At 33.7% G+C, this 14582-nt stretch overlaps 1 protein-coding gene across 6 annotated transcripts in view; it reads right to left on the bottom strand.

Annotated features, from left to right (window-relative positions):
* Window positions 1-1630: 1630 nt before the first annotated feature.
* Window positions 1631-14582, bottom strand: part of LOC132708287 (RNA-binding protein Pasilla) — a 114308-nt gene continuing 101356 nt past the window's right edge. For all 6 annotated transcript variants that reach the window (XM_060680513.1, XM_060680519.1, XM_060680516.1 and 3 more), the window contains one exon: window positions 1631-12586. In XM_060680513.1, coding sequence (XP_060536496.1) covers window positions 12363-12586 — 224 coding nt within the window. In that variant the 3' untranslated portion in view covers window positions 1631-12362. The remainder of the gene's footprint in view (window positions 12587-14582) is intronic.

Genomic DNA, 14582 nt, shown 5'->3' with positions numbered 1-14582 from the left:
CTTCGCTTGAACATAATTGGCGCAGTCAGTAGGATTGTACCCTCGGAATTCGGAAAACGAAGAAGCAGAGACAATTCGTGTGTGTACGTCGAATCGTGCGGAAAAGTGACACTTACCGAACAACAACAAAGGATCAGGGAAGGAAAAATCGTAAGTGCGATTTTTTCCTTTTGCCCCTTTAAGATCCTCTGATAAGGCTTTTAATAGGGACAATTTTAGGCTAGACGTATCGGACGTCAAGTAGTTAGGGAAACAAAAACTTTTTTTTTAATCGATCAATTTTTGATGTTAAATTGTGAATCAGAAACAAGCCGTGAATATTTCAAAGCATTAAGTAGTGACGTAGAATCTGAAATTGGTGAAATTTTCAAAAATCTAACCTTTAGTGAAAGAAAAATATCAGAGAAAATGACAGACCAAGTAAAATGGAATTTATTTAACTCAAAATTGCAAAACATTCAACCTTATGATAGTGAAAATGATAGCAATACCTTCAATAAGTTTATCGACAGATGCGAAAGCTTAATTAATGGTTCCGCTTCCCTTGCAAATTCGGAATTAAATATACATATTTTGAATGTATCCAGGAAAAACTGGTAGGCAGAGCCGCAGTTCTAGTAGGTAATCGCACAGAAATTAGTGACTGGAAAGCATTGAAAGATGCATTGACTCAACGCTTTCCCGATCGCCGAGATCTGAATTGTTTAATCCAAGAATTAGGACTAGGCCCAATAAAAACGAGCACTTGATAAATTTTGGAAATAGACTTCAATTATTAAGGAGCGACATTGCACAGCGTATAAGTAACGAGTCTCCAATATACACCGGAAAAAAATCTTTCATATATTAAACATTATGATCAATCCGAACCCAATAAATCAAATCAGTCGGAGCAAACTCATTCCATTATGTTTGCTCCTGGAAGAGGGAGGAGTTATGTACAATGATTTCCACGTAATAAGGATATGATACCGTGAGATCTACGATGTCAGCATTTGGCCACGATGGTACTACGAAGAGACCGTGAGATTCACATTGTCACCTTTTCGGGTACGAACCTATAAAGTCTTAGTTTTAAGTAATTTGAAGGATTCTTGTTGTAACTACTGCTGTATTTTAAAAATAAACTTTTTTTAAAAGTCATCTCGTCTTCGCTTGAACCTAATTCAGGCGTAGCCCCTAGCGAGTATTACCTGTTTCCTAACCTCAAAAAATATGTAAAAAATTAAGGAGCAGCATAGAAGTTATCGAAGGTGTACTGCGTTGATGGCAATTATGTTGAAAAATAAAGTAAAAAAAAACGCCACCTTCATATATATGTCGCTACGTTGTTTGTGGTGTAGTGTGGCAATTATTTATCACAGATATCCACGAAATCGGCGTATCAAAAATAATAAAAAATGTATTTTCCAACTTCAAAGTTGCTTCAGATAATAATAATCTTAAACATAAGTATTTTTTTTACTTGTTAGGTGTCTATATACGAAAATAGATGATCGGAGAAATAAATATCCAATTTCAAAAATTTCGGGATGTTTTCGACTAATTTTAATAAATTTCCTTCCAATGAAATTTCAACATGTTTTATTCAAATTCATCAAAAAATAAAACAACAAATAACAAACAGTTACAAAAAACCAATAATACTGACTAGAAAAAATGGACGGATAAAGTATATATACGCCTAATTCTCGAAACGTTTGGTTGTCTGATGCGAGAGAAATAATACGATGAAACGTCAGATGTGATTCGCTACAGTAACGGAGTAAAAAGGAACAAAGCGGCGGATGAAAACATTTTGCTAGATTTCTGATTGTCCCGTAAAATCCAAAAGTAAAAAAAAGGCAGTTTTTCGCGGAAAACATTACAACGGTAAAACTTTGCCACTCTTATCACAGCTCTGGACCACAGATAATGCATATATAAAAAACTGATCACTGCAACGTCCTAACAAAATGTTTTGCGCGGATATCAATATGTTGCGGTAAATGAAAGCAAAACAAAAATAATAGTGAGGTTGTATGAAAAATACGATGTATGGCACTATGGAGTTTTATTGAATATTAATGTGTTTGACAATGCTGTGAACTAAACTAGCTAGCAACTGTGGGCTACAAACGGTGATACGGCGTCGAGACGAATGCTTAGTAACACAGTCTGTAGCTGGTGCACGTATTCTTCAGTTGTGAACACAACCGAAATAAATCCTATACCCGTTTCACCCAATTTGGTTTTCAAAACCAATTTCCACCAACCCTAATATATCACTTCAGTTTTAATCTAAAACTAAGTTCCGCACATTTCTTAATCACGTGCTCTAGAAATAAACCGTTTTTACTTCGTCGCGAAACCGGCAAAAACTTCACATAACCGCAAAACTTAAAAGAGCGCGGCGGCGAGGTTATGTCGAGATTTTGATGGCCGCTTTTAACAATTTTGCTGGGCCTTTAGTATCAGAGCTACTTCAAGGGCACTTAAGATGAATGGCGGCGCAGCACTGACTTTAAAATATATAATAAAATGGTTTATATCATGACCAGAGCGAACTGTGTCCTGGATTACGTGAGTTACAACATTTTTCTGGTCACGAAGTTCAAGACACAGATTGCCCAGGCTCGAAATACAACTACAGACTTACAGTAACGCATTATGTAGGTATATAATGTGTGCAACAACAACGTGCCTAACTGCATACAACAAAAAAAAAACAAAAATGTGGTAACCTCCGTTTTGTTGACTGACAATAATTATTATCCTCCACGTATGTACCAAGAAAATATATATAATCGATTATACACAAAACCTACGGGCTACATGTTTAGAACATATCGTAAACTTAACAAAGCGGAGTACAACATGTTGTAGGTCTCTGAAGAACAAACCCTACAATTAATTATAGGCCTTTAATTGATAGGTGGTAAAAATTGAAAGCGAAAAAAATACGACGCGGCTATTGTAAAAAAATAAAATATGTACACCCAAAAAATCCGTAACAATGACGATTTTAAAGCCCCGCACTGATGTCATCAGTGAAAAGCTTACCGTTTAATGTCAATAGAACGAACCACGGACTTATGTATTGCACATGAGTATATAGTACCTAACACAAATTTTAAAATATTGTTATAACAAGTTCCAACGTGTGACTATCACAGCAACAACAATGTATCATGTTTTATGAAAATATGTTCGTGCGCAAAATGAATTTCACGAGGCAGATATCGTACAGGAAGCAACGAAATATATAAAAATATATAGGAAAGTGTCAACCGATCTAGTTTCAACACACGCGTATGTATATGAATATAATAGACATCTAATATTTTTATAATATATTTTGACCGTAGATCTCGTCGATAATTGCACTGTGAATCCTGAACAACCTTTGCGCAGTTTTGAGGAATAATAATTTTATGAATGTACAGCTCGCCAGCTTCGTCGATTAAAAATGAATTACACATCATCAGTGTTATGAGCGAAATATGCGGACGAATGACAACCCGCACTCCATCAATTTTAAGCCAATAACACTGGATTTCGGTGTCGGATAAGAGAAAAATATGAGATGAGTAACCTAACCTCAATGGACGAGTGAATATACAGGGTGTTCCATATAAGTATACATCACAAAATAGGAGATTCTTTGGGCACAAATATTACGATTTAACCTTAGTCCACAAATTAACCGAGATACAGGAAGTCAAAGTTGCAATTTCATTTTTGATTGTTTTCCAAATTTGACAAATCGGAGTTTTTTTACATGAAAAATCGTACGATTAATACTGCCTAACATTTTTCAGCCTTAGTCTATGGAAGTTTTTAATAAAGATATTACTTCTTATAATTTTTTACCCCAAAAAGGTATATCTTTTAAATTTAATTTTTTAAAGCACGTAATATTTAAAATTTTATTTTTTTATGCCTTCAATTTTAAAAAAACTTAGGTAATGCATATAACTGAGCTAATATGGTCTCAACACCGTTTTTAATATTATTTATTCACCAGCATCTAAACGCAGCTATTTTATCGTATCTGTTTGCGACAGAGCGACTTACTTCGCACTACACTACACTACAAAGCGTACTTTGAACCTATTTTGCATATTCACATGGAACTGTTCAATTAGGTGCAACAAAAAATTCAAAAGCGAATTTCTCGAAAACGGAGACTCCAGGCGAAATTTAAAAGGTAAAGGTAAGGTAAAAGTATCAAAGGCACGAAAAATACCACAGGTAGCGCCCTCTACAATTTGCCAGAAAAAATATTCACGAAATTCGATTTCTCTTGTCAAAAAACCTTGATTTTCCAAGTTTTGTGCAAAACGCTTGTATATTTCAGGAATTATTAAAAAAAAAAAAAAAAGAAGAAGAAGAAACTTTCTTCTTCTTCTTATTTGGGGTTGGCGTGCTACTAGGCAATTTGCCAGCACTATAACTTGCAACTTTGATACCCTATATCTTGGTTAATATCAACTTTTTGACAAAGGTAAGTTTCGTTAGATCATTAATATTTTTACCTAAAGAATTTAATATTTAGATAATTACCATTACTTATGGAACACCCTGTATAGGGTGACTGGTTCGCATATATTGGAGCAAATGTTAATAGATGTCATCTGCAGTTGTTTCAACCAAACATACCTCATACGAATTCGGTAGTGCCAACTGCCGAAAAAATGCAAGTTTATGTTATTATTATAAACCCTAACCAACCAATGTATACCGTACAATATAACAACAAATAAAAAACAATAAAAAAAAAAACGAATTTTGTTAACTCACAATTGCAAAGAGTACAACCTTTTGGGATGAGTAAGAAAATGGTGAATATTTCGAAAACTGTGCCCAACGCTTTCAATAAGCTTCACATGTGGCTAGGAATCTTAGTTATCATAATGCTATAAATTATAGATTTAATAGACATTTTTTTAGTTATAGCGAAAACGTTCATTTCTATTGCATGCAGTCTTTGGAAAATTGTAGAACAAATTTTTATTTATTATTTCTGTACAAAGTTGGAAACAATTTAAACGACAGTTAAGACGATATACCAATTAAGATACTGTAATAAAAAGCTTCAATTAGTTATTAATTAGATTTAGCTGGTAAAAAATAATTTAAACTAGTCCACTGACAAAGTATCATTTTTTTGTGAAATTTTTCGCTCGCCCTTTATTGGATAGCTGCGTCTGTTTGTAGGAAAGACTTGTTTATAAATAAATAAGTTTATTTTCCACAGTTCGAAGTTTTTCGTACATTTTCTCAATCTGGGCTGTCGCGCTATTCAATATTTCAAAAAAATTAACCAAAACTAACCATTTTCATCTCCCAAATCTACCTAGGCTGATCAACTCAATTTCAACCAAAATTCTTACATTTAGTTTTTGTTGTTAGTGTAAATCCAGTAGACTTCGTAAAGACCTTCACTTGAAACTAGTGATGAAAATCCGCCAAAAAGACCTAGTAATTTAGTTTCTCTATCTGCAATATTTCACTTTTGCTCGTTAGATTACACACTATGGGATGTTCTCTATCAAAAATTAATGTAATAAAAACAGAAAAGTGAGAACCTACACTTGTAAAAGATAACTTGTACACGTGGTCATTTAAATTTTAATAGGACATCCGAATAAGATGTGCCTAGTTATAACAACTGCAACGACATGTACCCCGGTATATATACTTTTAGGAACCATATTTAATCGGGGATATATATCTAACCACTGCAATCTTTTTATTTTAAATTTGAAAAGTCGGTGAAACGGTGAATATATCTAACAATTTAACCATTCGGAAAAATGGTGGGACTGAGATTTTAAAAAAATTAAAAAATAACGGGGACTGACTATTTTCCCGGGGAATTTTATGGGCGACCAGTTGAAACCCTTACCCAGGTAGCAGGCGCTCTTCAAAGTGACGTCATTTTCGGGCCATAAGTGGCCGCTACTCGTCAAATATGACCTCCGAATTCGTCATAAAATGACTTCATTCCAGAGATGGACTTAAAACTTAATAATTAATATAAATTATTATTAAATTCTTCCAGTTAAAACCACGATTTAGGATAATACGTCTAGAAGGTAGTGCGTCAAAGTAATATATTTCGTTTATTTTTTTTTTTAGAGAAAAATGTTAAATACAAAAGTTATAGACGAGATTAAAAGAAAGAATTTAAATTTATTTTTAAATATACAGAGTGATCCGCAAATATGGGGGAAATCAAATTTATATTTTTTAATGGAACACCCTGTATATTATATATTATGATCTTAATATATACTCCCTTTTATACTCAATAACCCAATGTAGGATTATTAGAGTCTATTCTGACTGTACTCAGATTTCGAATCGTTTATACAGGATGAGTAAAAATAAAAAATATTAGTTTTCATAAAAAAATCAAATGAAACACCCTGTATATTACACTTCCGTTATTCATTTTTTTTAAACGGCTAGTCTTTATTAGTTACCTATAATTCTCCATTTTCTGCAACCGCAAAAGACATTCTATGTAATTTAAAACGGCGGTTTCTGTGTGATTTACTTCCGATTACACGCAGTGCAAAAAGAACAAAAACAATTCAAAAATCGTCATATTTTCAGGCAGTAAAGACCAAAATCTGACGTAAAAAAGATTTCACTCATTCGTCTGAGACATTAGTAGATCAAATTCGCGTCCTGCTGACCCATATATAACGTTGCTTTTTGTCATTAGGTGACGTCATTTTGACGACCTTCTGCTACCTGTGCATCTAATAAATTCAACAGAACAGGATTGTCTCAAACATAACAAATTGTTCAAATATTAGAATTTTCTGAAATTCCACTTCAAAATATCTCCTTTTTCCATTAAAAAAAAAAAATAGCGAAAAAATACGTTAGTTTCAAACTCTATGTGTAGATATGAACATTATTGAACCAGGAATGCGATAATGTTACCATTTGAACTTTTCTATGACATGCACAAAATATACATGAATAAACTTAACCTAAAACACTACCTACGATAGACCTTAACCTATAAGTGCACGAACGTGGTTCTTCTGGACGCAAAAAGTGCCACACACACGCATACACCACCCCATTCCCCGTATTGTTTTGCACACTGACTAGAAAATACACGCTTGACATGCGGTAGCAGGAGAATCACGTTCGGAACGGATGTTAGTTAACGCATGTCACTAAATAAATCGACTGGTTAATGGCTTCATTAAAATTTCACTTAATGGCGAGAGAAACGTCTCAAACTTCAACAACATTAACAACATGCGATAACAATATTAAATATTATCTGAGTTACATTTATGTATATATGTATATATAATTATATTTAATTATTTCCTTTTAACCTTTCCTTTTTAAATAGATTCTATAAGAAATAACAGCATTAGAGTGATTATATTATATCTATATATTTTTTTATGTACAATAATGCATGCCCGCATGAAACTCCCAAAAAAAACCCACGTGCATAGATGCCGTTTTTGATTTTGACCACTTTCGTGCCTATATGTGTTATGGCGTGCCCAAATATTCAACCCTAATATCTCGAGTTGATTTTGAACAACGAAATTTAGGCGATTAAACATAAGTTACACAAAAAATATATCAGTTTTAGGTTAGTTTGTTATAAAAACCGAAAATTTATTTAAAACAACGTTACTAGCAGTACTAGTGAAACACATAGGCACGGGGTGGATGGTTGCCACGCATATTCCACGCGTATAAGAAATACCGACATTTTCCATCTTTGAATAATGTAAAAACCCCCTAATGCGCAACAGCTTGGAATGCCATTACATATCGCAAGTACCCCAATGTTTTGGTTTAGAATTTCTACTGGAAATTTTATTTATATCATTTAGTTCACTTTTCTCCATAATTTATAACAGAGGTGAACGATACCCGAGATATCGTATGGTTTCCGGAACCTATCGCTGCGAAAAGAAATTAAACTTGCTTTGCTCCTACGTTTTCTTTTTCCCCTACTCTTGACGTATTTAAAATACATGCCTATAATTTTTTTGAGGTTGAATCGCAGGTACATCATTGTTTCATAACCGTGAACATTTTAAAAACTCGGACGACATCGAACTTCCAAGTTTTGATTATTCCCAGCTAGATAGAAGTGTTATTTCGTCGGATACATAGAAATAGGGAATTGGGTTACTGACAAACGCAGCAATTATATTTATTTGGGCAGTTTTGTGGGGACCAAACCACCTTGTATGGTCACAGATCGAACTGAAATGTGGTTCGTCAATAGCGAGGACGTTAGTTTTGGTTAGTTGGTTACCACTACCATTGATCGGGTGAAATTAAAAATTGAATACAACTGTCTAAGTCGATTGATGCGTTTTGAAGAAGAAGAACACTGCAAAAGTGAGGTTAAGGCTAAGCGATTTTCAGGGGTTTGTTTTTTGGTTTTAGTGATTGTTCAAAAATTTATGCCAGTGAGCGAATGAAACAATTTACGATTTTTTACCAATATTTTTCATCGCTGCTTGAATTAAAGGTAACTGTCAGAGTAAAAGCAAAAATTCCAGCCTATTCACATATTAGAGGAAAAGGATGAAAGTGAGGTTAAATTAAGAGGCCGTTGCTCGTCCGCTGAACCATAAAGAGAGAAAGTGATTGATTTGCTTGAAACCTTAGCATCAGATTTCGCCTTTATAGTTTATAATTTTTGGCAATTGGCAGTTATTATTAATCTAAAAAATCTCCGCAATCCGACAAAATAACACCTCCCTTTTGTTTGGGTATCGGGCAACCCTTGCTTCGAACCCGCACTGGGTCAAGGAAACGAGGCAAACCTGGCGGAACCAAAGCGTTAAAGCCCAGATTATGACTATGCTACAATGTAAAAATGGCGTCGAGCTGTCGAAGTTCAAATGAGAGGTGAAAGTACACGATGATCATCACAATATTTTTCAATTAGAATTTTTCTATATCTAAAAAACTATTAAAAAAAAAACAAAACAAAATCAGATCGTCAACAAGTAAAAACCGGTCCGGTAGAAGTAACGATATTTTCCATCCGTATTAACGACGCGGACCGTAACTTTTTTTATTTTTGGAGTCAAAAATTTTCCCGAAAACATATTTAGATTGATTACCGAGGCTCTTTCCGAAAACAATAAGACACCGTGATGCTTGTGTACAAGTTAGAGGAGCTTAATTTGAGCATTAAGAGTCGATTAAGAATCTAAGTTGACGTTGTAGGGTACTTTAAGTACCAGTTCAAGTCAACTTTTTTCAAAAAATTCCTAAAAAATATTCATTCCCTCTAAATATTTTGCCAGAAGTGCAATATTACCGTCGTGATAAATAATTAAAACTTGTGGACAATTTCATGTTAAAAACGACATTTCAGCTGTTGGTTATTAGTTATCAGTTATCAGTTACTATAATTTTAAAAATTATTCATCATATTGCATTATTCAAAAAACTAAGGTACTTCAAAAAACTATTTTCTAATTCATTAAAAGAAAAATAAATGGTAGCCTAACCTCCCTTTTGTCGGTTTATATTGTCTTTTTTCAAGCGGGATATATAAAACCATATGGAAAGGAAAATATTCATAAAAGTTAAAAAAAGAATGAAAAGAAATATAATTCCACACTTATGCTATATGAAGAAGACACAAAGCGTACTTGTCCGCCACTTAATTGAATGGCAGTTGTGAAAAGGACAAGGCGGAGTATCATCCAAGATATTTTAACGAAAGACGGCACTTCAAATTCTACTTTACGAACCGTTGAAAACCACACGCAGCAAGCATATTACATAGTAAAAAAAATGTAGATAACGATATAAAATATATGGCGTTGCTTGTCTTGCTGTCCAATGGAGTAGCCTTTTTATACGACTTCAAAATGAAGTATTGATATATAGCATTAATTATAGAGTAAAAATATTTTTGTTTTTTGAAAAAATATTCTGTTGCTGCGTTTTAAACTGTGACCAACCAAATAACAACTTGGTTTTAAATATGCCCACATCATTGTCTGCTACATATTGTTAATACCAGGCACATTAAACTAACTCTTGTAGGAGTTTCACACTGGATAATGACTACCAATCATTTTAGCACATAAAATATACGTTTTGAGATAATTAATTTATGATTAAGAAAGTTTATTTTGAATGAACAATCACTAAATTTTTTCTTCGTGCTTTTTTTTTAAGTACTAAATCAAAATAGTCGCTCCAAGCAAACTACTAGCATATGGAACACCCTGTATATTTTTTACTCCAACGTTCGAAAATCACCAACAGAACAGAGAAAATTGAAAATAACCGAATTATCAGCACATTGCTCTTTTAGACTACAGACGGCTATGAATTTCGCGTGAAGACGTGGATATTTCGAAGAATATGGTGACAATTCTATTCGAGATATAGTCAAAGACTCTAACCTATTCTTTAATCAAAAGATTAAAAAAAAAAAACACACACACACACACACAAATTTTGCCCTTACTAACCAAAACATAAATAATTTTCGGTCTATTTTGTGGACCGACGAATCAAAATTTTCAAATTCTCAGACAGATGGTAGAACAAAGCTAAAGGCAATTTGCACAATGGAAGAACGTGCTTAAAAATGTATTGAAGTAGGAGGTGCTGTTAATTAGGTTTTTAGTTTTTTTTTTTTTTTTCTATTTTCCTATTTCCATGTTTCTTACGCTCAACAACAAAAAAAACGATAATGGAGTTTTGTTTCACCATTATTCATAGCCGTCTAGTCTACTTTCTAGTTACTTTCAATTTTAGGCTAATACAGTAAAACCCCGATTATCCGGGCGGCATTTTAAATTGATCAACCAGGCTTTATAGAAAAGATCTTATGCTTCAATTTTGGGAAGAACGTGACACTGGGTAATTTTGGGAACGTCTGAATTTGAAAGAGGCAATATATGCTGTAGCTCGTGCTTGGAATGGAGTAAAGGAAACCAACATTAAAAAATCATTTTCTAAAATAATGACTTTAATAGAAGATACAGAGGATGAAGACGTTATTGGAGACAATAATCAGTGAAATGAAGGTGAACTATCAATCGAAAACATAGCATCCTTGCAAATAAATGGTTTGGAAGAAATAGACAATAGAGAAATGCAGGACTGGATAGAATGTGATCACAAGGAAGCAAGGTATCAAATCATAAATGACGATATGACGAATTAACAACACTTCTGAAGCAAGTTCTGAAAAAAGTGATGAGAATAATTATTGCGAAATCAAGACAAGTCACCAAGAAGCAAAAAATGCAGTAAACGTTCTTATTCAATATTTTGAAGAACAGCCTGGAATTGATGACGTTCATGTAGTTCAGCTTAGAAAAATGAAAGAAATTATGAAGTGTAGAAGTTACGATTTTTTCAACTGATTTTTGCAAACAATTTATTGTAAACATTGTATACATTTTGTATACACTATATTTTATTTTTTGTTACATGTATGTTGTATCTTGTATTACATTTGTTCTCTTGGTTTGAAATATGTATTTATCTAAATAAATTTAAAAAACTAATAAAAAAAGGTCTTTGGATTATACATGTTTTGGATTATCCGGCGAAGGCTCGGTGCCGGCTGGCCCGGATAATCGAGGTCCTACTGTATTGCATATGATCTTTTTTGTTCTGTTGGTGATTTGCGTACGTCACAGCAAAAAATATACATTTCAAAAGATTATATTTTCTTCATGTTTTTCCAAACCCTACATTAAATGGTTTTTCTAGTTTCTTAATTTAACCAACTTTGTATCTCTACGCATAAAAGAGTTACCAATGATGAACACTAAATTTAGATCAGCCTGTATATACTCGTATAATGGTTAGAGTACCTTCTTTTCGTAAATGTGATTTGCAAAATATTTTTTTCTTCAAGTGTAGATGAATCACAATCTCTTCGTTCCTTTCATTATTTTCTATTGTCATACATATAAGTTGGTGCGAAAATATCCTTTCGTATACCGTTGATTTTGTTGTGTCGTAAACGTTCAATAAATTTAAAAAATAACGGCACGACACATTTGGGGCGGGGTTTTTCGAAGGTTATGAAAATTTTTCCCCTTTAAAAATGAAAAAAGTTACGGCCTGCGGCGCTGGTGCAAATAAACAACGATATAACCGATTTTTTTTTACTGCGTCACTAATTTTCCACGCAAAGGGCAAAAATAAAAAATAAAAATATCAATCTCACTATCGATTTGAAACAACACGATTTAAAAACATCGATAAAATTTTAACAGGGTCCGTCCACGTAAACATAAACAATCTGAAATAAAAATATGTGTGTATATATATGTGTATATATCGACCGTCCAACGAGTGTGATGGTCCGTCTGCCTCACGGATTCTCACTGCATGGCCAGGGTGCCGAGGCCGTTGTTTCTGGCCCTTTTGAGTTCCTCCTCGCTGATGCGCTGCTCGATCAGGTACTGCGCCGTGTTAATGGAATGTTGATTGCCGGTTATCGTAACGATTCGGTTCCTGGTGCCCGGCGCGAATATACCCTTCTTCGAAATTTGTATGTTCGCGCCACTGATTTGCTGGATCTCGACCAACGAACGACCGCCAGGCCCTGCAAACGAAAATGTCTTATGAAATTTCAGGCTTATGTCACTTTTTTTTCTGCTATGACATGCCCCATGCCTTTAACCTTCCTGGATTCCACCTACAGGCTTCGTCAGAGCTTAAGTGAAACTGGGTCCCATTCTACTCTGTATAATGCGACCAAAAATATAGTGCATTTATTGCTTTGACGTTTTAAGAATTTTACAGTGCATTAACCGCAGACGTTGGCAGGACCGTGGTAAAACCCATCCCAACAGATGTTTATTCTGCATTAGTAGTTTCGACAACACCGTGTCTTTATCAGATGTAATATTTACAAACTATATGCTACTATATATACCGAAAAATGACCATAAAACCTTAATTAATGTTGTTGTGAGAATTTAAGTTCAATAAAGGCGAGGTATTTCAATCTAATTGATCATTAAGTAATACATTTGAATGTCTCATTTTGTTAATCTCCATGGCTTCCATAAATTTAATTTTCTACTTTTTGTGGCTGTATGTAAAATATCAAAATTGTCGTCAAAAATGTGTTTTTCTGTGTTTAAGTGTGTAGCATAATTAGAATATAGACTATAGGTTTTTAACGCTCTTTTATGTTCGTTAATGCGTTTCTTGAAGGATCTACCTGTTTGTAGAATATAAATTTTAGGACATGATCCTCATTTCAACCTGTAGACACCTGATTTTTGAGATTTTGGACATTTCGTTTTATTGTTTTTTAACAATTTTCCTATTGTGTTGTTAGTTCTGAAAGCTATTTTTAAACCATATGTCATGGAGATTAAAAAAAAGAGACATTCAAATGTATTGCTTAACGATCAATTAGATTTAAATACCTCTCCTTTATTGAACTTAAAATCTCACAACAACATTAATTAATAAGGTTTTATGGTCATTTTTCGGTATATATAGTAGCAGGTAGTTTGTAAATATTACATTTGATAAAGACACGGTGTTGTCGAAACAATTATCATGTCAAAATATATAATTTCGTGAAAATCTGAACTTACTTATTTTGATAAATGGATTTTCATCAAGTAAAAGCCACCTCAGTTCAATAATAATAATAATAAACTGTCTTTATTGATAATCAAAATATTACAATATAAGTAACAATACAAGAGTGGCGACATTCGCAATTTGCGCTCTTCCATGTAACCACAAGAACAACAGCACCAACACCGTAATTGTCAACAAAATACACACCCATATATACATCGTAAACAGAAGAAATAGACGCACATCATAAACTCATACGCTTTTGCTAGTTACGGGCGGGTCTAATAAACAATATAAATGCTTTTTTGAAGAACTTTATTGTGGGGAGGGACGTTATAGCGTAAGGAATTTCATTAAATAATTTAACTGCGTTATAGTTAAAGGTCTCTGGAAAGTTACCGAAGTGTGTCTAGGAACGCAATGACGGGTGTCTCGATTATGAATATCATTTCCTCTGCAAAGTTTATCAAACAAGTACGACGGGGTCTTATTGGAGTTCAATAAAAAAACAAAAGTAGCTAACTGAACTATATATCGGTCCTCCCGCTTGAGCCAACCCGAATCACAGAGGCATTGTGAAATATGGTCATACTTTCTGAGAGTGTAACTAAAACGAATACAAGCATTCTGAAGTCGTTGGAGTCTCTCCTTATCTCGGTTAAGTATAGCTGGCCAATAGACAATACTGCAATAAGCGATATGGGATAAAACTAACATATCACAGAGTTTAAGTTTGACTTCTTTACTGAGAAAATGTTTATGAATATACAATGTCCTCAACTTATCAAAAGATTTTTGTAACACCAAGCCAACATGCTTAAAAAACGGCAAGTCACGTCTGAAGAAGGAGAGATAATCTCATCATTTAGTGTAATCTTAAAAGAGGCGTTTTGTACAATATATTCCCTTTTATTTCCAAATAATAACATCTGCGTTTTGTTAGTATAAATTTATTTTATTAGCGGCGTTTAAAGTTTCACTAGCAACAAAAGATGAAT

Source organism: Cylas formicarius, unplaced genomic scaffold, assembly GCF_029955315.1.
Source record: "Cylas formicarius isolate icCylForm1 unplaced genomic scaffold, icCylForm1.1 PGA_scaffold_10__41_contigs__length_53128322, whole genome shotgun sequence".
Lineage (NCBI taxonomy): Eukaryota > Metazoa > Arthropoda > Insecta > Coleoptera > Brentidae > Cylas > Cylas formicarius.
The sequence above is the reverse complement of the archived record's forward strand: the minus strand, read 5'-3'. Positions and strand labels throughout refer to the sequence as shown.